Raw genomic sequence first — 23,079 nt, forward strand, 5'->3', positions numbered from 1 at the left:
CTGGAGGTTTGTGGAGGCTGAGACTATCCTCCTCTTCCCAGTGCAGCTTCCGGATGTGGCCAGCAGAGGACAGCAAAGGACTGCCTGGTCGGCTTGACTCTGGGGAAGGGGAAAGGTGTATCTTACCCACACTCCCAGTTGTCCTTGGGCTCCTTTGAGGCCAGTGGATGGATATCCAGCCCAATGACTGCATAGCCAGAGGGCAGGACCCCAGCCTTATGGCTAGCTACCACTAGGTTGGCTAAGAGCCATTAACCCTCCCTCTGACCTCTAGATGCCTTGAGGACTAGACCAAGATGTTGGATGACACTGGAAGACTAGAGTGGCTTTCAGAGCCCACAGGAATCTCTGCGCTTCCTGGCTGGATGAGAACCAACCGCTGCCCTCCAGGACAGCTGTTGATGTGCCTAGCAAGACGTCGGGGCCAGGCACAAATGTATAGGTAGGGAGTGGGGTCATTACTAGTGGCCACAGTTCCAAAGACCAGCCCAGGGTGAGCAGTGAACTGACAAACCTGACAGCTCCCTGTAACATGGAAGTGCGACCACGATGGGATGGGACAATGGTTACAGGTACACATGGGGTCTTCATAGTTGAGACCATAACCAAAATGATAGACAGGCATGGGGACAGGAAGACTCCTGGCTCGCAGTGGTCTTTGGTGGTAGCTTCTAGAGTCTGTATGGTCACTTAGCGGGGAGCAACAGGGCATAAAATGTCCTGTTCCATGATCCATACACAGGGTCTCCCAGTACCAATCACTCAGACTGTGCTCATGTAAAAAGACATTTAATAAGTAAAAATGGCTAAGCTTCCAAAAGTTCTTAAATAGGATTTTGGGAGAGGAACATGTTGAGAATCAGTGGGCAGGGAGAGTGCCTGGTGTCAGACAGATGAGCAGGACCCAGCCCTGTCCACTGACCTCTGCCAGCCATAAATACAGCCCAGACCCCTGACAGGGTGGGGGCTCCTATATACACCTTAGAACACTTATATACACACTCCAGTGAGGGACCCCCTCCCTAAGGAGGGTAAGCAGAGATGCTGTTGCTCTCCCCAGCCCCCAGCTGGTTCCTCAGCCTTCCCCACTAGTAGGGACCACCCTCCCTGCAAGGGCTGGACTTCCATGGCTTCAGCCCACCAGGCAGAATACCATCCCCACCCTTCCAGAAGCCCACACTTGGGTGCCTAGAGCCACACACAGACTCGCTTCCTTCTGAACATGTTTCTCTGAGGAGAGGCAGGGCAGGCGAGCCTCCACACAGGCCTCCATCCATGATGGTGTTAGAACAGGTAGCCAGACCACAGGGCCCAGCTCCAGGCCTGGCAGCGTAGCACATCCTCACACAGGCACTGGCCTCAACTTCCCTGAAAAAGAAGGGTGCTCTCAGCCTCCTGCCTCAGCAGGTGTGCCCACAGCAGATGCAGAGCAGGAGGCCAGCAGAAGCATATGGACAGCAGGCAGCGGAGGACAGGCCCAGCTCTGTACCACGCAGCCCTAGCAGAGCCCTGCACCAATAGCAGACAGCAGGCAGGCAGCCCCAGGCCGCTGGCCCACACTCACCTGGAGACTGCAGCCCCAGCCGTCAGGCTGAAATCAAAGTGATAGACATCTCACTTGCGGAGTTTGGACCCAGCTGCCACCACCCCTTTTGGACTCAGTGAGTGGCCTGGCCTCCAAATGATGAGGCAGGAATCCCAGGTCACAGCCCTGTGATGGGGCCTCTTTTCCGCTGGGGATGGCAGGACTGCTTTGTGGGAGGTGGGGGGGCTCTGCTGGGGTGAAGGCTCCTTTGTGCACAGCATGGGCCTTGAGTAGGTAGCATGTGCTAGGAGTAGGAGCTTCTAGGGCCAGATTCTTTGTCACCCTCTCCAGGGGCTTGGGACTCAGTAAAACAGTTCTGCCTTCTGTCCAGAGCAGGCAAGGCAGGGAGACCATTTCTAAATGTGGCTTTTGGGGTATTGAGGATGGAACCCAGGCCTTCCCACATGCTAGGCAAGCAGCTTCCCTTTGGGGGAACAGTGTCACTATATAACCTTCACTGGCCTAGAACTCACTGTGTAAACCATGCTGGCTCAGAACCAACACTGAGGTCAGGCACAAGTTGCCATGCCTGACTTTACCTCCTTTTTAAAATTCCATTTTGAGACTGCATTGGCCAGGCAGGCCTCGTTTCAGCCTCCCAAGCAGCTGAGACTATAGGTGGGGGCCCGCTAGGGCTGGCTCATAGGGATTTTCTTCCCTTTTTAAAATAGCTTATCTAGGAAAGGGCAACCTGTCAACGTGGGAAAGGCTGTCCTACTGCCCTCCCAGACAGGCTTACCTGATGGCTGCAGCTTCCTTCGGATGGAGCCCGGGCGGCTGTTGGTCCCAGAGCCAGGGGCAGAGTGGGCTCGCGCTGTTGGCTGTGGTGTCTGGCAAGCTGGCTCCCACTGTGAGCAGAGAAGGCCGGTTGTTGTGGGAGCCAGGGCTGCCCTGGCTCCTCCCCTCCATCCACCTGACAATGTTCCCTCATCTACAGAGGTGACTAATGAGAAGTCAGCCCAGAAATATTACCCATGAAGGAGGGAATTAATTTGCATTGCATTCCACAATGCATTGCTGGCCCTCCAAAATAAAGATGGCCTAGAGGGGCCATGGAGCTGGTATAGTGACCCCTTAGCAATCAGAAAACAGGCAAGCAGATCTCAGTGAGTCTGAGGCTTCCTGGTCTACAAAGGAAGTTGTAGGTCAGTCAGAGCTACAAGGTGGGAACCTGCCTCAGAAAGCAAAAGCGCCACTGGGTTCTAGCTTTACCCACCTTTGTAGCAGCTTCTGCCCCCACCACTCAAGCCTGTCAGCCCTGCTCCCTACTCAGAGCCAAGCCCACGGGGGGAGGGGGGATCCTGGGGTGAGGAGGATCCTCCTCTTCTCCCTACCTCCAGATGCTCTTGGCTTGACCAGGAGCCCAGCTCTGTGCGGCGGGACCCAGGGCCCAACTCCACAGAGCGAACTCTCTCAGCAAACTTGAGGGAGTACAAAGTCTCGCTGGTGTTCTTCTCTACTGGGGACACCTAAGGGACAGAGAGTTCAGGTCCAGTCCATGCCAGTTGTCTGCCCCCATGGTTCAGGAGGCGGCAGCATGGTCACTAGAGGATGCTTCTGATCAGGGGAGACCACTGGGGGCAGTGAAAATGGCAGAGGCATGGGGAGAGGCTTGTGTATTGCATAAGAGCGTTGGCAGGGTCCATGTGGGATTGGGGGAGCTGACAGCCTGGGGAGGCCCTTCCTGAACCCCAGGCCCTCACCTGCACCACCATGAGAGTCTTGCTGTCACCACTGAGAGAGTCCTGCAGCAGGTAGGTGAGCTTGGAGTTTCGGAAGGGCACGTGGCCCTGTCGGGAACGCAGGGCAGCAATGACGTCCCCCAGGGCAGACAGTGACCTGTTGATGTGCTGTGCCTCTCGCAGGCGGTTGCCTTCAGCCCCTGACTTGCCCACACGCTCGGAACCAGCCAGGTCCACCAGGTTCAGCTTCCCTGCAGGCAGGGCAAAGGACAGGTCAGCACTGCTCAGGATAGCCCATGGAGAGTGCTTGAGCGGGATGCCCACTGTGTGTCTCTTACCTGTGGTCCGGAGGCCTGTGCTGCAGTCCACACCACGCACTGTTACAATGAGCAGAGCGTGGGAGCGGGAGCTGTGTTCGTTCAGGTTGGTGAACTCTGTGGTGCGATTGTTGTAGCCAAACTCAAACACCTGGGAGGCAATGGGGCTCCTTTGGGAAGGGCAATGCCACTCTGTGTGTTTTATTTATATACTGAAGTTGATTTGGGTTTTGTTGTTCGATTTGGGGGGAGACAAGTTCTAACTACGCACATCAAGTTGCAGCTCACAGAGATCAGCCTGCCTTCTCAAATACTCAGATGAAGGGGTGTACCATCAACAGCTGGCTACTTTTTAATTTTTTGTTTTGAGACAAGGTCTCACTATGTAGCCTTAGCTGGCCTGGAACTCTCTATACAGACCAGGCTGATCTCAAACCTGCCACTGTCTCCTGAGTGCTGAGATCAAAGGTGTGCACCTAGTCACTTGAAGTGTTTCTGAGACAGGGTCTTGCTAGGTAGCAGACTGGTTTCAGGTTCACAATCCTCCCGCCTTTCCCTTCAGATGAGGACACAGGCTTCCAGAGGCCTGGGGACCCCTCCAAGCTGCACAGTCAGGTGGTGAGAGCCCCCATCTGAGCCAGGCCTGTCCTCCAGAGCAGCTGGTGGCAAGGTCTCCCCGCGCGTCCCATACGCCTTACCTTGTTGATGTCATCCACGCTCTGCACCTGGAACTCAGTCAGCCCTGGCACATAGAGCTGCCCGCTGCCATCCGGGCACAGCCGGATCTCCAGCTTCTCCTGAGGCTCTTTCCCCAGCAGGTCTCTGGGGGGACAAGCAGGCCATTACTTCTCCCTCCCACTCTGGCCTCTGCTTGCATTGCACCCAGTCCCTAGCCTGGACTCTGCCCCCACAATCAATCTTGGACAGTGGCGCTGCTGACCTTTCCTCTTCTGCCCTGTCCTCAGAAAAGGGGAAAAGGTTTCCACAGAAGTCCTAAGTAAGGGTGCACGCCCTCTGGTTGGAGAGGGATCCCCACCCCCATCCCAACCAACCAGCGTAGTGCAGCCCACAACAGGAAAAGGAGCCCAGATAAGGGAGGAGGACCTACCTCCTAGATTTGGTCAAAGTCAGCTCTAGCTAGAGGCTAGACCCAGAGACCAGGAAGCCCCCACACACACCATGAGCCCCACAGAAGTCTGGCCCGGCCCACCTGAGGACCTCGTTGTAAATCTCTGCCGCGCTGACGGTGATGGTGTACTGCCAGTCAGACGCCTTCTCCTGCACCTCCGAGAAGAGCAGCTGCAGGGCCCGCTGATTAATGCCTGGGTTCTCGGGGGTCCCCTGATGGCAGAAGGAAAGGCCCAGTGGCCCTACAGATGCTCACACAGCATCTGCCACCCCAGGTACCCTACAGGTGAGCCTCCCTGTGAAGCTGCCTGCTGCATGTTGGCCTGTTCTCATAATAAATATCAGGGTATTCTACTAGGAATAAGAGAGTTTCCCTACCTTTAAGGCAGCATTATCCTGCTACCAGGAAAGTGGTGAGAATGGAAGGAGCTCTGGGGGCAAAGGCCTGGAACGCCTACCCTGCCGAGTACCAGGGCTTAGGCTGAGCATCTTTCTAGCTCTCCTGTCCTGTCCGGCTCAGCAGTCTCTTTACTCAGAACTCAGGGCGTGGGGATTAGTGGAGAGATAACAGGTGCCCAATGGCCTGAGCAGGACCCAATAAGCCGTTTTCTGCTAGCTCCACAGTCCACAGTGACCCCTGGAGAGCCAGAAAACTACCAACGAGGCAACACTCTACAGGGCTGGAGTTTTTAAACTATTACTCCATAGTCAAGATTCCTCAACACTGGGCTAGAGTGTTGACTCATGCCTTTGATTCTAGCACTCAGGAGGATCTCTGACTTCAAGGTCAGTCTGGCCAACATAGTAAGTTTCAGGATAGCCAGGGCTACATAGAGACCCTGTCTCAAAACAACAACAAAAAAATAATTCCTCAACTTAAGTGACCCAGTCCTTGCTTACAAGGACTCTGGGCACATGGCACAGATAAAGCCCTCTTAGAGCCCAGCTTTCCACAACTATAGTCACGTAGGTAGCAAGTCTCTCCCATGGCCCAGAAACCCCCTGAGGGCTGATACCAAGCCTCATTCATCATAATATCCTGGGAATCCTCAAGCCTAGTCTGAGGCAGCCACACTATAGGAAAAGAGCTCAGGGAATATACGCAAGGAAGGAGTCCTCTGATGTCTGTCTCCACTTCCTAGAGACATGCAAGCCTATGGGGCAGGCTCCTGGGAAGGACATACTTGTTTTTGCAGGCCTGGTACCATGGAGTCAAAGCAAGGAACAGCAGCCCAGGGTGGTTGTGAGAATAAGACAAAGCATACATTGTGCAAAACCCAAAGATCATGGAAGGAAGCTAGGTCCCTAAGCCCGTTCCCGTCGGGCACACACCTACCTCCATCGTATATGTCTTGCCGGCACCTGTCTGGCCATAAGCAAAGATACAGACATTGAAGCCATCGATGCAGGAGGTAATGAGGGCCTGTACCTCTTGGAATACCTGCGGGGACACAGGGCAGGGACCAAGGGGCTTCCAGTACTGCTGGCACGTGGGGCCCCATACCCCAACTCCAGCCACCTCCCAGCTAAGGCCTCTATCAATGAGAACCAGGTCACTGTAAGGATTTAGCCACTATCACCAGGGCAGGGTTTGGGGCCCAATCCTAGCTTATACATTCTCAGGGAAGACTTGACCCAACCAAGGCAGAGGCTAGCATGTGCCTAGCACATTCTCTGGCTTGGGCCTGCCTGACCCCCAGCAGGAAAGAGATGTGGGCCAGACAAGGCTAGAAGGCTGCCTCTGAGCTGAGAGGAGTGTGAAGCTGTCGCTCCCATGGAGTTCATGTTGCTCAGCCTTGGCACCGGGGGCGTCAGGGACATTGGGGAGTTCCAGAAAGTCCCATGGTACTGTCACAAGAAAGGAACTCAAGGCAAGGGAGGCTACCCTGGGCCTAATGGCTGATGAAGGAGGCCTTGAGGTAGAAGGAGCCATGGGTAGTCATGGTCTATGTGGATCTCCCTAAGGCCTCCAGTTGTACCTTCCCACCCACTTCCTTCACGCTTCTCCGCTCTCACCTAGCCTTGGCCCCTGCCTTGTGTTTCTGTCCTTTCCTCTGCTGCTCCTCCCATGTCCCTGCGAATGCCCTGCAATGGAGCCACACTCACATCCTGCTGTGAGGCCCATGGGGAGAAGACCTTGTCCAGCTCAAAGGACACAGGCTTGCCCTTGTGCAGCAGGTGGATGATGGAGTCGTCATCTGGATCAAAGGTCACAGCATTGGTTGCCTCAGGTCCGTCCCCATCCTCCTTGGTGACTGGCCGGACTCGTGCAATAACCCGGATGTTTCCTAGATTGGTAGAAGATGGAGAAATGAAATGGATCAATGCCAGACTGCAGTTCTAGGCAAACCAGTGGCCCAAGAGTCCCATCTTTAATGCAGAGTTCCAGGAGCAACTTATTATTAATCACTCAGACTATTGTATGAATTCAGTACATTTTCTTCCTGAGCAGACAAATTCAGGGTGCTTTACCTTGTGGCTCAGGTACTGCAGCCAGTCTTGGTAACATTCTCTGTGGACTTGAGTTTCCTCATCTATTCAAGGAGCTTGGACTCCATGAACCAAGGGATTTATCTATCAATCTAGAGGGGCACAGGGAATGCTAGGTAGGATTTGGGTACCAGAACCAGACAGGGGAAAAAAGGAACAAGGAAAGAAAAGGGTGGCTGGCAGTGTATCCCAGGGACAGCTACACATGTGCTCCCAGCCCTGGTGAAGGGACACTGTAGGGTTCTCTGGTGACTAATGACCACTCTCCTCCCAGCCAACACGAGCATGGTGAGGGCTGGGGACACAGCTGACTCCCCAGGGTCTGCAACAGCTGGCACAGAGCAGGTGACCTCGAGTTCAGGGCAGAGGTCAGTGAAGCCCTAGTCTACTACTGCACAGTGCTCTCACATCCCCAGGCCTGAGAGGAACCTGCCATGGGCAAGGGGCTTTAAAGGTAAGTTCCAACCCAGGTGGACCATTTGCTAGCTGTGTGCCTTTAAGTAAGTTTCCTGAGTGTGCTGGGCCCCTGAATCAGCAGCATCACATACAGCGCTAGGAGTAACTGCACACAGCCGAGGATACTCACCCTTCAGCCGCACCAGCTCATTGTGGCATTTCTTGCGCAGCTGCAGTTCCCGGCGGTACTTGCGCAGCAGCTCCTGGTTGTTGCTGTTGACCTCCTCAATGGCCTGGCCAATCTGGGGAGCGTGCACACTACCATCAAAGGCCTGGCTCTGTTAGCTTCCCTTCCCTGGCCACCTGGCCTGATGGCATTACCCTCATCTGCCCAGGCTGAGACCCGACATGTACTATCGAGGCAGATCAACCTCTGCGGAGGCACAGCCAGCACCCCATCTTAGAGACAAGGAAAACTGAGCTCTAGGCAAAGAAGCAAAGGCCTAGAACTTGAGTACCTGGCTACAGCAAGATTCAGCTCCTCCCAAATAGAACCCTTCCCACGGAGCTAGGACGTTAAGGAGAGTGGTGATGCCCAGATACCTTGGGTTTGGTTCCTGGCCGTATCCATGTATTACTGACACGATTATTTCAAGAACTTACTTCCTTTTCCCAGAATATATCTGTCTCTGCAGAACTGTCATACAAACTTAAGAAGCCAGCAGCTATAAAAGGCTCAGCGACATAGGAGGCCCCTGAAGATTCACTGGCTATTCTCACACTATGTGAGGATGGCTTTAAAAAACAAAATGAGCACCTAGGGATGAAGCTTGGAGGTAGAGCCTTTGCCTACCAGGAGCGAAGCCCTGGGCTCAATGCTTCTTATAGAAGAAAAAGTAAATAATAAACACAGAGAGCCGGGCATGGTGGCAAATGCCAGGAATTATAACACACAAGAGGCTGAGGCAGGAAAATGTGGAGCCAGGGTCTCAAAAATAAATTATTAAACAAACATAATGGCTATAAGGATCCTGTAGCATGGATGAGAGCTCACGAGAGGAATAATGTCTTGGTAACAAGGCAAGAAGCTGTTGCATAGGGGATCTGAATACAGGGGACTGGCCTCTCCCAGCGAAGTCCCACTGGGTTTGCTCACCTCAGCTTTGACACTCCGGAGAGCCTCCTGCAGGAGCAAGGGGAAGCCCCGCACCTGCCGCTTGAGCCCATTATAGTCGTTGGTGAGGGTCCTCAGTGCAGGCTGCAGCGTCAGCAGGTTGGTCCTGACACCTATGGAGCGAAGGTGTCAGACATCTGGGCTTCCAGACATGGGGCTGGGCAGAGCTGGCTTCAGGCTCACCTGCCAGGTTCTCGTGTACTGCCTTCATCTCCACCTGGGCCCGTGCGAAGGCCTCCTCAATGGCCCGGTTCTTATCCTCCTCCAGGGACTGCATCTCCTCCAACATCTGCCCTTGTGCCCGCTCCATCTCCGCCTCATACATGGCAATCTGATGGCCAGGCCAGGAAAAGGTTCAGGAGGGAGTGTGAGAAAGGGCAAGTGTGGAGAGGAAGCCCCCGAATCTCCTGGGCTTGAACTATGCCTGGCTGGTGTAGAGGGACGGAATGGCCTGAGAGTCTGCACAGACATCACCTCCTCGTATTAAAGCACAGCTCCAGCTGGTCTGTGCACATAACAGGTGATAGGCTATGTGCCCCCAAGAAACACACGCTCAGGAGGTTGGAAAAAGCATGGCGACACACGCAGTGGGACCTACTGAGCAAACCTGTGGGCTGCCACAGACAGCCCCTTATGATCACTTCCCTGTGTCCCAGGAGCTTCTGTGACCAGCTCATGTTATAGATGAGGGCACAGAGACTGACCACATGGTCAGGGGAAAGGAGGAACTAGACCCTGAGTCTGTGGTGTGGAGTCCCCACTACAGCCCTCTTGGCGCGCTCACCTGAGCCCGCAGCTGTACTGTCAGCTGATGGGAGTTCTGCAGCTGCTGCTCCATCTCTTTAAGCACCTGCCGCTGCATGGCCACTTGCTCCTGCAGGTGCTGATTTCGGGTCTGGGACTCGCTGAGGGCCTGCTTGGTCTTGGATGACTCCACCTCCACTGTCTTGATGACGTACTGCAGAGAGAGGGAAAGACAGAACAGAGCATCGTTAGACGCAGTTGACCCAACAGCAGCTGCTGGTAGAACAAAACCTCCAGGAGCTGAAAGGGTTCTGGTTCTGCAGAATGCTGCAGGGCCTGCTAGCATCTTCCAAAGGGAAGCCTGACTGAGGCCAGGCTGGGCACAAAAAAAACAAGAAGGACAGAGACGACAGCAGGTGCACTTGTGCCGAGCATACAACAAGCCCTGTCACAGAGCCTGCCCTGGCAGCGAGCACAGAAGGAGAGAGCCCTTCAGTCACATACACCTGGCTATCCACTGGGACAAGACCTGCCCTGGGCCCAGGATTCCTTCAAGGCAGCACGACTCACCTTAACCGGTGGGGACTGGGCCCTCAGACTGGCGATAGTCTCGTGGCTGTCCCGCAGGCGCCGGCTGAGCCGCTCCTCCTCCTGTGCTTTCTCAGCCAAGCAGTCCTTGAGCCGCAGCTCCACCTCTGCTAGCCGGTCGGTCTTCTGCTGCACCTCCAGGTTCAGCTCCGACAGCATGCCTTTGTTCTCAGCCACTTCCAGCTGCAGCTGGGACAGCTTGTCACGGAGCTGAGTGCTCTCCTGCAGGTAGTCAAGGCAGACAGGATAGTCGCAGGGCCACACGGCACAGCTGAGCCCACAGGCCCAGGGTGGCCTGCCGGCTTACCTGGCTGTGCTCACAGCCCTCGCAGGGCACCACCGGCTGTGCCCGAAGCTCCTGCAACTCCACCTCACAGCGCCTCAGCTCCTGCTTCAGCTGCTCGTTCTCCACCATCAGCCTGTCCCGGTGCTTTTCCGCGTCGGTGCCTCCCTGTGGAGAGCCGGGGCCCAAAGGAGGCATGAGCAAGGGCACACACACCAGGAGAGGTGAGATGAAGCCAGGAGAACAGAGGGAACGCGAAAGGAGGCAAAGAGGGGCAGCAGGGAGAGAAAGAGGCCAGGGGCTCAGAAAAACAGGAAAGGAGGCCACGCGGCGAGGCAGGCCCGCTCCCTGCTGCCCTGCTCTTCTCAGTCTATTTTCCTGAGTGTGAAAGTGACACAGAGTCACATTAATGCAGAGTTCACACTCCTGTTCTACGTCAGCAAAGAGATCCAGCCCCCTGCTCTGTGGTGAGAAGTGACAAGCCTTTGACACAGACAGGGCAGCCTAAGTTCAGGTAGGGCATGGGGACCCAGCCACAGCGAGGTGGGATCCTCTGCTTGGCATCCACCACCTCTCCTCAAAATGGCACTGGGGTCTCACCAGTTCTGATCGTAGTCGGCTCACTTCCTGGGCCTGGCTAAGGAGCTTTTCCTTCAGATGCTCCACCTGTGGGCACAAGCCAAGAGCACTGTGAGCCCAGGTCCTCACCACCAGCCCACACCCAGTCTGCTTGCCCAGCTCCAGTGATAGCCAGTGTGGCCCCTCTGACCCCAGGACCTCAGGTTTCCCTGCCCTGTTTCCAGCGACCTGCAATGCCCACTCCCTGCAAGAATGTGCCAGCCATGGCCCTGCAGGAAGGCCTGGAGAGGAACCTTAGGAAATTCAGGACCCCTCACTGGCACAGGCCCTTCAGAAGTCCCTGGGCTCAGCCTTGCCCAGCCCCCAGTATTTTCCACCTTGGGGAGCTTCTAGTGAATTGGCCTGTGAAACTGTGTCTTCTGCAGCCAGGATCTTGAAGAACTGTGACCAGGAAGATGGGCATGAACATGGACAAGCAAGATACTCAGTGAGGGGTGGTGACAATGCCTTGGATAAAAATCCTAGGACAAGTGACCCTTCCCTTGAGCTGCCTCCAACAGGATACCATCTCTGAAGGCCCCAGACCCTGAGCCTATATTAGTCTGCCTCAGGAAGCCCCCTAGGGAACAGGCTTGGCAGATAAGATTCCTGGCAGCAGAATTTGCCAGGGCATGTTGAGTTTCTCCTCAGAACATTCTAGATGACTGTGTCACCTTGGAAAAGAAGTGGAGAGTCAAATGGACATTAGTGGGTTAGGAGGCTTATATATCTTGACCTCCAAAGTACTGAACTCTGATTACTAAATGAGGTGAAGGGGAATATTGTCTACAGACACCAGGCAGATAAGGCAGACCCCCCTCCCCCAGACACACACACACAATTGGATACCTAATGACTACCTGAAGAAGAATCTCTGATGTGGGTACTCATGGCCAACGTCTGATGGGAACTCATACCCAGTACCTCAAAATTTATCTCATAAGAGAGGCTAATACTGGGTGTGGTGGTGCACACCTTTAATCCCAGCAGAGGCAGGGGTAACTCGAGTTTGAGGCCAGTCTGGTCTACATGGCGAGTTCCAGACCAACCAGGGCTACATAGTAAGACCCTGTTCAAAGACAGGTAGAGTGGGGCCTGGATGTTTAGATGTAACATCTCAGATGAGCATGTAGCCTCAGAGGTCACTGTTCCCTAGGCCTGGACAAAGTGGCTAGCTGGGCAAGAGGAAGAGGGCCATGAGATCCTCCACCTCGCTATAGACCCAGCAGGCCAGTGCAGGTCAACTCTTGATGGCCCACGACCCCACTGATAGAGTGGAAGGCCCAGGCTGCCCATATCTCCAGGGGATAAGCAGGTGACCTAAAAGCTAAGACTTGAGAAAACTTACCTGTCATCACCTCTATTAAGTTCCTTCCTAGGGGCACTCTTAGCCATGGGCCCAGCAGGAAAGCACAGCCCATGCCATTTCTCTACCCACTACCACTGCCCGTATGGGGCTGAGAACCCAGTGTGTGTGCGCCCTTTGGCTACAAGCAGAGATAGGCAGCCAGAAAGCAGAGCTGGTCTGAAGTCCTACTATTGAGGAAGCAGCTAGGTCAGCTGTGGTACTGACTACAAGGCAACTGTGAAGCTGGCTCTTTGGTTTGTGGAGGGCAAAGCTGGAAGTTTGAAGTGCAACCTCATCACTGTGTCTCCCAGACCTTCTGCCTTCACCCCCAACAAGCCCAGCATGGACTTGGTGTGTAGCATCTCTGACCAGAGGGGGCTTTCCAGTCCTTTGTGACCACTTTGCCCTGCCCCCTGCATCCTGCCTCAAGATAGCTATTAGCATCCTATCAAAGAGAAGCCTGTGTGGGAGATAGGAAGGAGCAGGGCCTCCAGGCTGCAGAATCACAGTCCACGGAGTCTCTGTGATTTCCAGTCAGATGTGAAGTGTATGAGTTTCTCTTGCATTTCCCTCACCCTACAGTAAGAGGATCTACTTTCTAACGCTTTGTACTGCCTCACTGCATTTCTGAAGTTCTGACCTTGGCTGTTTCCAATGCTGGCTGATGCTGGGCACTCAGCCCCGCTGTAGGGAACATGGGGCTGGCAATGCTTCCTGGGAGTCAGGGCCTCTGGTCTGTCTACAGCCTAGCTCCTTCTTGCATCACAATGGGAACTCAGGTGCTGCTGGCTCTGCTGGGCTAGATAAGGAGACACAGGAGATGGACAGGATGGGAACAACTTGTTGACAAGGAGTGGGGACCATAAAAGACCCCTTTGGTCAGAGATACCAGACACTAAGTTATCTGGGAGCTCATCTCAGGAAGCAGAGCTGGGGAATCTAACTCTACTGGTCTGAAGGGCACCCTGTCAGGGGCGGCCATCACCATCCATCAGGCACAGCCCACTAACTCCTTCATGGCCTTCCGAGGACCAGCTGCACCTGACTGGGACAGGACAGTTAGAACCTGCTGCAGGGAGAGGGTCCCTGCCTGTGCTGGGAGGGAGGCTCTGTTTGGAGAGGGCTCAAGGGCAGAGAGCAGAAGAAGCAAGTGGAACGTCCAGAGAACTGGATGGGAGGCAGGAACAGGAGCAGAGAGCAAGGTACCACACCCTGCAAGCCTGTGCCGCGCCTACTCACACACTTAGGAGGACTACAAAGGCCAAGCAGATCGCAGATGCTCAGCGCGAGTCAACAGCAGAGGGCAGCGTGCAGAACCCCTGAATCAAAGAGCGGAGCGGAGAGTGCACAGTCCACAGAGGCGATGGCCCTCCCACCTAAGGTTAGCAGTGGCTCTGATCTGCGCCTGTGGATCGCCACCCGACCCCCACCCCGTGGGCAAACCTCTATCTCTGAAATTATCTACTTTATAATTCATAACAGGAGCAAAATTTCAGTTATGAAGTAGCAATCAAAATAATTTTATGTTTGGGAGTCACCACAACATGAGGAACTGTATTAAAGGGTTGCAGCCCTTGGAAGGTTGAGAACCACTCAGCTAGAGAAACTGAGGCAAGGGGCACAGCGAGTGGGTCCTGCCTGTCTACTGACCTGACATAAACCCACATTTACCATGGCAGAAGCAGCTGGATGGAGGTGGGTACCCGCTCAGGTCTTCATTGTCTCAGCTGTCTGCTCCCAACCCAGTGATTACCTCCCTACCTCCCACCATGCCTGGGCAGCGTGGTCAGCAGCTATCTCGAGGCATAAAAGCAGCTCTGCCAAGGGTTCTACAGAGCCTTGCTGAGCTGGCATTTCACCTGCAGCCCCAGGGATGGCGGCAAGGGGCTGGGTGGGGGGAGATCAAGGCTGTACCCCTCCCATAGCCACCTCACTCATTCTGCCTCCCATACACCCCAGCTGGGAGGCTCACCTGGCCTAGTTGACACAGCTGTGTCAAGTGCCATGTAGTCCCCTCTGCCCTCCACCCCTGAGGGGCAGGGATAGCATTTGAGAACCCAGGATCCCAACCCTAACCAGACCTCCGCTCATGAGAGTAACCAGACAAGTCCCTTCACCTCTCCATGCCTCTCCGCGTCCCCGTCTGCACTGAGGCGACCCCATCAAGGTCCTGAAGACTAAGTGAGGAAATCTGTGCAATGTGCTTGCCGAGGCCCGGCATATGGCATACTCTACTGCAAACTGAGCAGCCGGCATCTGAGTGTTCAGGACCAGAAGTTTTCTGTAGTTCAGATTTTTAAATTGTTGCATATACACTGTGAGACATCTTGGGCATGGTGCCCAGGTCTAAGCAAATTCACCTGTGTGTCACATGCACCTGATATACAGAGTCTGGGGTAAATTTTACAGTATTTTAATAGCATTTTTGTGCACGGAATAAACTTTGTTCAGGCTTAGCTGTCAAAGTTGTAGCATAGTGTTTGGACTTCGGAGCATTTGGGATTTGGGATTAAGGCTGCACAGCCTGGGCTAGCATAGGAGATCTGTAGTGACCCCTGAGCTGCTTTCCTAATGCCTTGCACTGTAGATGAGTGTCGAACGCAGGAGTGCCTTCAAAGACCACAGTGAGTGGTGAAGTTGGGTCACAGCATGAAGTCATCAGCATGGGTGGGCCGGCCAGGAGCTAGGGTGGGCTGACAGAAACCCACTCCACTAAAGACCAGAATGGCCACATGACTTCACACAGGATGCCAGGTGGGAATGTCAAAGAAGCCACATCTTCCACTGTCAGAAACAAAAGTGAAGGCCAGGGCTGGGGTGTGGCTAAGCACTTGGCCAGCACACACAGGCTTTGGGTTCAATCTCCAGCACTGGGGGGGGGGGGGGGGGAGATTTTCATGCAAATTGAGATTTAAAACTGGCGAGTAATTTGATTTTAAAATCAGGCCAGTAAGAACTATTAACTTCAGCAAAGTTTTGCAGGATGTGAAATCAACGCAAGAAATCAGTTGTGTTGCTATAACAACAGACTATTCAAAGTAGAAAATAAAATCATTCCATTTTCAGTGGCATCAAGAAAGAATGAAATCAGACCACTTAAATGAGGAGATGGGGAGATGGCTCGTTGGTAAAGTGCTTATTCAAGCACACAGATCTTGGTTCAGTCCCCACCATCCTTTCAAAAGCTAGGCACGGGGCTGGAGACATGGCTCACTGTTTAAGAGCACTGGCTGCTCAGCCAGAGGATCTGAGTTCAGTTCCCAGCACCCACATGGCAGCTCACAGCAGCTGTCTGTAACTGCAGTCACAGGGGCTCTGACACCCACTTCTGGCCTCCAAGAGCACAGCGTGAGTGCGGTGCACACACACATGCAGGCATGGCAGCACACAGGGCAGCACACGCCTGTAACTCCAGTGCTGGGAATAAGGACAGAGACAGCCAGATAGATCCCAGGGGCTCGTCAGTCACCCCGTCTAGCTAGTCTAGCTGAAATGGTGAGCTCCGGTTCAGTGAGAGACCTTATCTCAAATATAAGGTGGAGAGGAATAGCGGAACACACTCTATGTCAGTCTCTACCCACACATACAGGGACATGCACCCGCAAACTCGTGTGAACATGCATGTGCGTACATAATGAAAAAGGTAAGAAGACATCATGAGAATTACAAAGTGGGCTGGAGAGCTGGCTCTGAGTCCAATTCCCAGCAACCACATGGTGGCTCACATGGTGTTCTCTTCTCTTCTGGCCTGCATGCATACATGCAGGTAGAACACTGTATACAAAATAAGTAAAATATTTTTTTTAAAAAAAAAGAAAACTACAGCCGGGTGGCACACACCTTTAATCCCAGCACTTGGGAGGCAGAGGCAGGCGGATCTCTGTGGGTTCGAGACCAGCCTGGTCTACAGAGCTAGTTCCAGGACAGGCTCCAAAGCCACAGAGAAACCCTGTCTCGAAAAACCAAAAAAACAAAATCAAAAAAGAAAAGAAAAAGAAAACTACAAAGGTCGCTGAAGGAGATTAAAGATGGCAGTAAAGGAAAGTGTCTTGCAGTCGTGGGTTGAAGACTCAACAAAAGGCTTGCAACAATACCCAGAGAAATCTAGAGATCCAAGACAATCCCTACCAAAACCCTAGCAGCATTTTCTGAAGACATTAAAAAAAATCCATCCAAAAATTCATCTGTGAGCTAACAGACACCGAACAGACAAGTGCTGCACAAGAGGATTGAAGGTGGAAGCCCGTGTCTTGACTTCAGCGCTCTGGCAATGAAGCAGTGCGGCTCTGGCTGGAACAGACAGGATGGAGACAACAGAGAGGATGAGAGAGTCCAGAAGAACCCCAGACATGTTCTAGTCGTTTCTGACAAGGGTGCCAAGACCATGGCATAGCAAAGAACAATCTTTCTGACAATTGGGGGTGGCAGACTGGTTCTCCACATGTCAAATAATAAAGCTGGGCCCTTACCCACGTACCACAGAGCAATATACAAAAAGGATAGCAAATGGATCAAAGACCTAAATACAAAAAAAGAAAATATAGAAAAAAAATTCATAACACTGAATTTGGCAGTGTTTTTTTTGATATGGTCAAAACATGAACAGTAAAAGAAAAAACTAGCTAAGCGGTCTTCACAAAAATTAACTTCATTACTTCTACAACGCAACAAAAGTCACTAGAAGAGGGGCTGGAGGCGATGCAGAAGACCCAGGTTTACTTCCCAGCAACCACAAAGTGTCTGCACGACTCCAGTCCCAGGGGAATCTGATGCCCTCTTCTGGCTTCTGCAGGAACTACATGTATGTGGTACATGTAGGCAACACACACACACACACACATACACACACACACATACACCATTAAATCACGGGTGTAGCGCTTCAGGTTAGCATCCCTAGACAAAAGACACGGAACAGAGTGAAAGGTACACACAGAGTGGAGGGAGACGTGCAGATCAATTTCCTGAGACAGGATTACTGTCCAGATGACATAAAGAACTTCTACAACTTAACGACAGAAATCCAGTCACCTGGATAGAAAAATAAAGAACTGGGCTGGAGAGATGGCTCAGAGGCCAAGAGCACTGACTGCTCTTCCAGATGCCCTGAGTTCAATTCCCAGCAACCACATGGTGGCTCACAATCATCTAGAATGAGATCTGGTGCCCTCTTCTGACCTGCAGGAATACATGCAGACAGAAATTAAAAAGAAAAACGAAGAACTTAGAAGCTACAGTGAGACACCACTGCACACCCACTGGAAAGGCTGTTAAATAAGTGTCAGTGAGGATACAGAGACACTGGAACCCTGGGCACTGCTGGTGGACATGGGAAAACTCAAAAATTAAAAACAGAGTTAGGTCTGGGAGCACTCTCTGTAGTCCAAGCCCTCAGGAGGCAGAGGCAGGATTATTGCCTGTGAGATCGAGGCCACACTGGTCTAAGTAGTAAGCTCCAGGCCAGTCAGGGCTACACAGCAAGACTCTAAGAAAAAAAATGTATACTGGTAATTATAACAAACCGAGTCAGGTGTGTGGTTCACACCTGTGGGGGTGGGGGGCAGAGTGGCAGGTCATCTCAAGGTCAACAGCAGCTTGAGGCAGTATCAGATCCTGTCCCAGGAAGGCACAAGAGCCCACACAACTTCAATCCTAGCACTTGCAAGGCAGAGAGAAATGGATCTCTAGAGTTTCAGAGTTTGAGGCTGACCTCGTCTACACAGGGAGCTCCAAGCCAAGCAGAACTACATAGTGAGGTCCTGTCTGAAAAAAGAGGAAAGCAAAGTCTCAACACTGAGTCTCAATATGGAAAATAATGAAATCCTACATGATTCAGTAATTCCAATTCTGGGCATACGCTCCAAAGAACTGAAAGCAGGAACTTGAAGGGACAGTGGCACATGGTTACTGGCAGTGGTCTTATTTACAGTGCCCAGAAGGTGGGCACTACCCACTATGGAGTTCCAGGGCACATTGGGGCTAGATCACAAGCTTATCTCAGAAAGACCAAAACCAAAGCCAACAACCAACAACACAAAACCACAACAAAAGCCACTGTAGGCTCAGGGAGACAAGAGGCCAGAGGAACCCATGGGGAACCACACATTATAGTTCATGATCAATGTCCTGTCCACACTTATGACCCACCCATCTGATAACCACAAAGCCACACGCATCAGCTGGCCAGAAATGAGAAGATGGAGTTCAGAGGATAGACAATGTTCCTACAGCCAAGACAGCCTCAGACAGACATATTTCCCCAGTTCTAACCTCCCTATGACACAGAGCAGCAGGGAGCACTGCAGGGTCCTGTTGTCAAAACCATCTACAAGTAAGGTGCAGACTGGCAGTTACCTATCCCTGGGCCACAGGGCCAATGAGTCCTGCGGAGTCAGGGTTTGCTCCCGTCTCCAGGCCCAGGAGTTTGAGCATGTCTCCACAGGATTGGACCCTATAGAGAATAGCTCATAGGTACAGAGCTTCAGGAACCATCCCCTGGAGAACACTGTTGTTATAAATACATAATCAAAAAGTTCACAGATAAAACCTGAGCAAAGGCGAGGTATCCTTTTGAATTCCCAGGTCATCTGAGAAGATCCTCCTTAAAGTGGAGCTTTAGGGACACCAGGAAGGCTGGGTACTCCACTTTCAACTTCTCCTCTTGATAAGCAAGTAGATTTCAACAAAGGGAAAAATGTTTTGTCTGGGAAGATGCTCAGGTGCTAAAGACACTTGTCACCAAGTGAAACAACCAGAGTTTGAACCTCCTCATCCTGTAGCATCTCCCCAAATCAGAAGGTGTCACCACCTGACTTCTGGTGGGGTTCAGGTACCCTAACAATGTCCTCTGACCTGTTCCACAGTGGGCAGCGGCCTCTGCTTGTCCCTGCCTCCCCAGGTACCTGGTTCTGCAGCTGGATAGTTGTGGCTTGCCGGTCACTGTCGTGGAGGGCCAGCCTTTCCCGAAGGACCACCAGCTCCTCCTGAAGCTGGGACATGGCCTCCACCGTCCTATGTACCACGGGGTCTGGGCCTGGTGACCCCGACAGGCTTGAGCACCTCCCGATGCCAAAGAGCCGCCCACCTACAAGCAAAGTAGTGGCTGATCAGCACGACAGTGAAGGTCTGCCTGGAGGAGGGGTGCGGCCATCACCACAGGGCACACCATCGGTGGGAAGAGGATGCAGGCAGGTAGGGCTAGGATGAGGTCTGGAGGCTACAACAAAATGGGTTCACAGGGGACCTCCAGGTCTGCCTTGGAGAAGTCACTTTAGCAGTAACTTCTGGGGACAGAACTGCCTAAACCAAGACTTAGAAAAAGTTTTTATTGAATCCCCTCAAAGCGGTGTGTCTCCAGACAACTGCCATTGGGAAAGAACAGAGGCTCACTCAGAAAGAGCTCTTCATGCTAAGACACACCCTCTCAAAAGCACGGCAGAGAGGATGGGGCTTTCCCAGCTGCTCCGTGGACAGTGGTCCCCTGTGCATGGAGGAGGGGCAACCAGGCATATTCTCAGGCTGATGCCTGCACATGGGGCCACACACGCACAGGAAAGGGACAAGCACCAAGCCAAGCAGGGCCTCAGCCTGAGTCCTCCCCATCCCACACCTTCCCCTATTCTGTCATCAGAGTGGGAGACACATGACAAGCATCAAGGGCTATGATCAGTGCTTGCTCCAAAGCTGAAGAGGAGCATGGCCTGGGCACTGAGGAACCGGCTGCAGTCCAGGGGGACAGGAGAAGGATTTGCCTTCTCCCCCCAGCAGCCCAAGCGAGGCCCTGCAAAGTATCTGGGAGGGCAGAGGGTTGGTGCTAGCTAGTGAACCTTTCACTTCGATGAGGCCTTAGCTTCTGGCCTTCCCAGAGGTGAGGGGCCTCCCTGTACCTGATCCCCACCAATGGACCCCTTGACTAGAGTTCTGCAAAGCCCCGGAGCAGCACAGGGAATGAGAGGCAGCAGCAGCGAGGCTGCTGGGGGAAGGGGTTCTGCTCCCACGGGTGGGGCTGGGAGCCCCTCCTTCCAGAGACAATTCATGCTTAGCCAATGGCCTCAGCTGTGTGGCTCTGCATGTGACACAGCATGAAAGTCACACAGAGCTGGCCCAGCCTCTGTGATCTATTCTAGAGGCAATAAGGGCAGCCCGATGCTTCTAGACCAGCACACGGGGCTGCCACATGATCAGCATGGCCACAGACTGTACTGGTGCAAAGAGAATGTGCTGGGCTCGGCTGAGAGCTGATCTAGCCTCTTGAGTCACATGGGAGGGACCCTGCTGGCTCTTCCAATATACTAAGCCCAAAAGCAGCCCTGGGAAAGGAACTGGGCTCCCCTAGGTAACAAAGGTTTGAGTGACTATCCCGGGTCTTGGCAGGCCTGTCTTCCATGACACAGCTCCTGTCCCGGGAGGCCCTGAGCCCAAGACCACAGCATGGTGCCCTGTGCAGGGGCCAGGAGTTGAGTGGAACCTGCAGAGTCGTGGGTAGTGGGAGAAACACTCTTGAAGAAACAGAAGGAGGTCTGAGAATGGGGAGAAGGGAGGAGAGGTGAGGTCCCAGAGTACCTGAGCAGAACAATCCTGTGCTGAGGAAGCCACCACCTAACAGGTCAGTTTCTAGAAGCACACCCACCACAGGGCCCAGGGACCAGGTATTACACCAGTCCTCATTGCTAGGAAGATCTAGCCTTCCTCCTCTGAGCCTATCCCACCTACTGGCCAGATGGTGGCTGTACTGAAATCCTGGCTGCTCATTGCTCAGCCAGACCCTACACCAGCCCTGAATCTAGGTGGACCAGGGCTCATGCAGAGCCGGTGCTGGCCCAGACTCAGGAGGGAGTGACCTCCTCCAACAACCCCAGCAAGTTCAGACATGCAGATTCTGGGAAAGTGGCACCTTTCCCTCACACCCCTGGCCTTGCCCTGAGGCTGCCTAGGATGCTCTTTCTCTGTGGCCACTGGCCTGTACTTACTATAGAAACCCCAGAGGACAGCAAAGGGGCCTGGAGAAACTTCTAAAACCAGTCAGCTCTGGGTGCCCATTTTGGGCTGAGGATAATGGAACCACAGGCTCAGTTTTCTCAGCCTGAAGGCAGGGGAACAATTCCCTGCTCTCTAGATCCTCTGACCAGAACAGCCAGGCTCTGCAGCCGGCACCAGTGGCGTCTGGGAGGCTGCTCCTGGGCTCTGCTTTAGATGGGTGCTTGGAAAAGACAAAAAGAAGGGAAATCCAACCCCAGCCTCCAGTGGCCAAGGTCTCTTATCACTGGGTGGAGCCTTGGTGGCCCTGGGACAAGGGGCAGGACAAGAAAGAGGACAGACACATGGCTGTCCCTGGATTTGGAGGAGGCTGTCCAGGGTCTCAAGTTCATGTCAGGTGGCCAGATCGGCTGAGCCACCTCCAGCTGTGGGACAGAGCATCACACAGCTGGGACCCCATGGGAGCCTCTGTCCTGCACCAGTTCAGCCAGGTGTGCTGATGGGCTGACCTCCTTTACCTGTGTTTTCTACATTCATGGCGCCACCAGCTTCTGGGGCCTCCCGGTCCCGCCTGGGGGCCAGCGCCTGCCTCTTCGGGAGCTTGTCTTCTTTCGTCCCCTGACTCTTGCTCTCGCACCCCTTGTCCTGCAGGGCCTGCTGCCAAGACACAACCAGAATCCTCTCGTGAAGGGGACTGTGTGAGTATTCTGGTCCCAGGGCCCAGCACTGTCTCCCAGCACGAGGTGTGGACAAAGAAGCCTGGGACCGGGGAAGCCACACCAACAAGCCACAGGAAGATGACTTATTCTTGGGCCCCACAGTAGCCGGCCTCCACACCGAGGACGCTGTGGTCCCCAGTGAAGCTAGTGCTAGCCCTGCAGGTTCCGTGGGGCAGAAGTCAGCAGAAGGTGAGCAGCTGGTTCACACCATCACAGGCGACTATCCAGTCCTGCCATACACACAGCAGGCTTGGGGCAACTCCCCTGTAGTGTCATCTGCTGCAACACCTTGGCAGATGGCCTCCCACCTAAGGATGGCACACCCAGGACTAGGAGGCTGCACATGAATCCACCTGACAGGGAGAATGACCACCCTGCCGCCTCCTCGCTCTGCCCCATGAGGCCATCCAGGGGCAATGTGACCCCATATCCCCATCAAGGGACTGAGACAAAGGTAGCTGGGCTGGAGCAGAAGAGTGGAGGTGCAGGAAAGGGGTGCTTCATTTAGAGACATCCCCTATAGCTCAGAGAAAGACACCAAGCAAGGGTCAGAACAGTGTGGGAAGGTGTGATCCATCTGAGGGTCATACACAAGATGCAGATGATGGAGTTCACAGGCTCGGTGTTTCCTCACTGTGCGGTATGCACACACAGAGGCCCACTGAGATAGAAACAAAAGCAATTTAAACTTGGGAAACGGAAATACATTTCACAACAGGAGAAAAGCAGACAGGGCCTTCCTGGTCCTTCTGGGGATGTCTGGAGTTCGAATTTTTCACCTCAGAAACACAGTTTGGTTTGGTTTGCTTATGTCCATGGGGACATCTGGGAAGAGAATTTTATGTCTTTGTGCCCTCTTTGTGTTACCTATGTTTATATATACAGGGCCTCACTCTGCAGCCCAGCCCTGGCTGGCCTGGAACTTGCAGAGATCCATCTGCCTCTGCCTCCTCATTACTGGAATTTAAGGTGTACGCCAACACCCCAGGCCAGGTGCGCTCGCTCTCGCTCTCTCTCTCTCTCTCTCTCTC

General features: G+C 53.5%; 1 protein-coding gene across 10 annotated transcripts in view; it reads right to left on the reverse strand.

Moving 5' to 3' along the window:
* Positions 1 to 773: 773 nt before the first annotated feature.
* Kifc3 (kinesin family member C3) overlaps positions 774 to 23,079 on the reverse strand; it is a 95,855-nt gene continuing 73,549 nt past the window's right edge. For 4 of the 10 annotated variants that reach the window (XM_050143566.1, XM_050143569.1, XM_050143571.1 and 1 more), the window contains 18 exons: positions 21,848 to 21,986; positions 19,256 to 19,437; positions 10,988 to 11,053; positions 10,412 to 10,555; positions 10,087 to 10,326; positions 9,557 to 9,730; positions 8,956 to 9,103; positions 8,755 to 8,885; positions 7,789 to 7,900; positions 6,819 to 7,000; positions 6,049 to 6,153; positions 4,795 to 4,925; positions 4,283 to 4,406; positions 3,606 to 3,735; positions 3,289 to 3,518; positions 2,920 to 3,054; positions 2,325 to 2,433; positions 774 to 1,368 (listed from right to left, as the gene is read on the reverse strand). In XM_050143566.1, the coding sequence (XP_049999523.1) occupies positions 1,343 to 1,368; positions 2,325 to 2,433; positions 2,920 to 3,054; positions 3,289 to 3,518; positions 3,606 to 3,735; positions 4,283 to 4,406; positions 4,795 to 4,925; positions 6,049 to 6,153; positions 6,819 to 7,000; positions 7,789 to 7,900; positions 8,755 to 8,885; positions 8,956 to 9,103; positions 9,557 to 9,730; positions 10,087 to 10,326; positions 10,412 to 10,555; positions 10,988 to 11,053; positions 19,256 to 19,437; positions 21,848 to 21,986 (2,508 nt within the window). In that variant the 3' untranslated portion in view covers positions 774 to 1,342. Of the gene's footprint in view, positions 1,369 to 1,564; positions 1,592 to 2,324; positions 2,434 to 2,919; positions 3,055 to 3,288; positions 3,519 to 3,605; positions 3,736 to 4,282; positions 4,407 to 4,794; positions 4,926 to 6,048; positions 6,154 to 6,818; positions 7,001 to 7,788; positions 7,901 to 8,754; positions 8,886 to 8,955; positions 9,104 to 9,556; positions 9,731 to 10,086; positions 10,327 to 10,411; positions 10,556 to 10,987; positions 11,054 to 19,255; positions 19,438 to 21,847; positions 21,987 to 23,079 lie in introns of all 10 variants that reach the window. The other 6 variants (XM_050143570.1, XM_050143574.1, XM_050143575.1 and 3 more) reach the window with 4 other exon arrangements.

Source organism: Alexandromys fortis, unplaced genomic scaffold (assembly GCF_014885135.2).
Source record: "Alexandromys fortis isolate MF-2015 unplaced genomic scaffold, M_Fortis_MF-2015_v1.1 scaffold_1, whole genome shotgun sequence".
Classification (NCBI taxonomy): domain Eukaryota; kingdom Metazoa; phylum Chordata; class Mammalia; order Rodentia; family Cricetidae; genus Alexandromys; species Alexandromys fortis.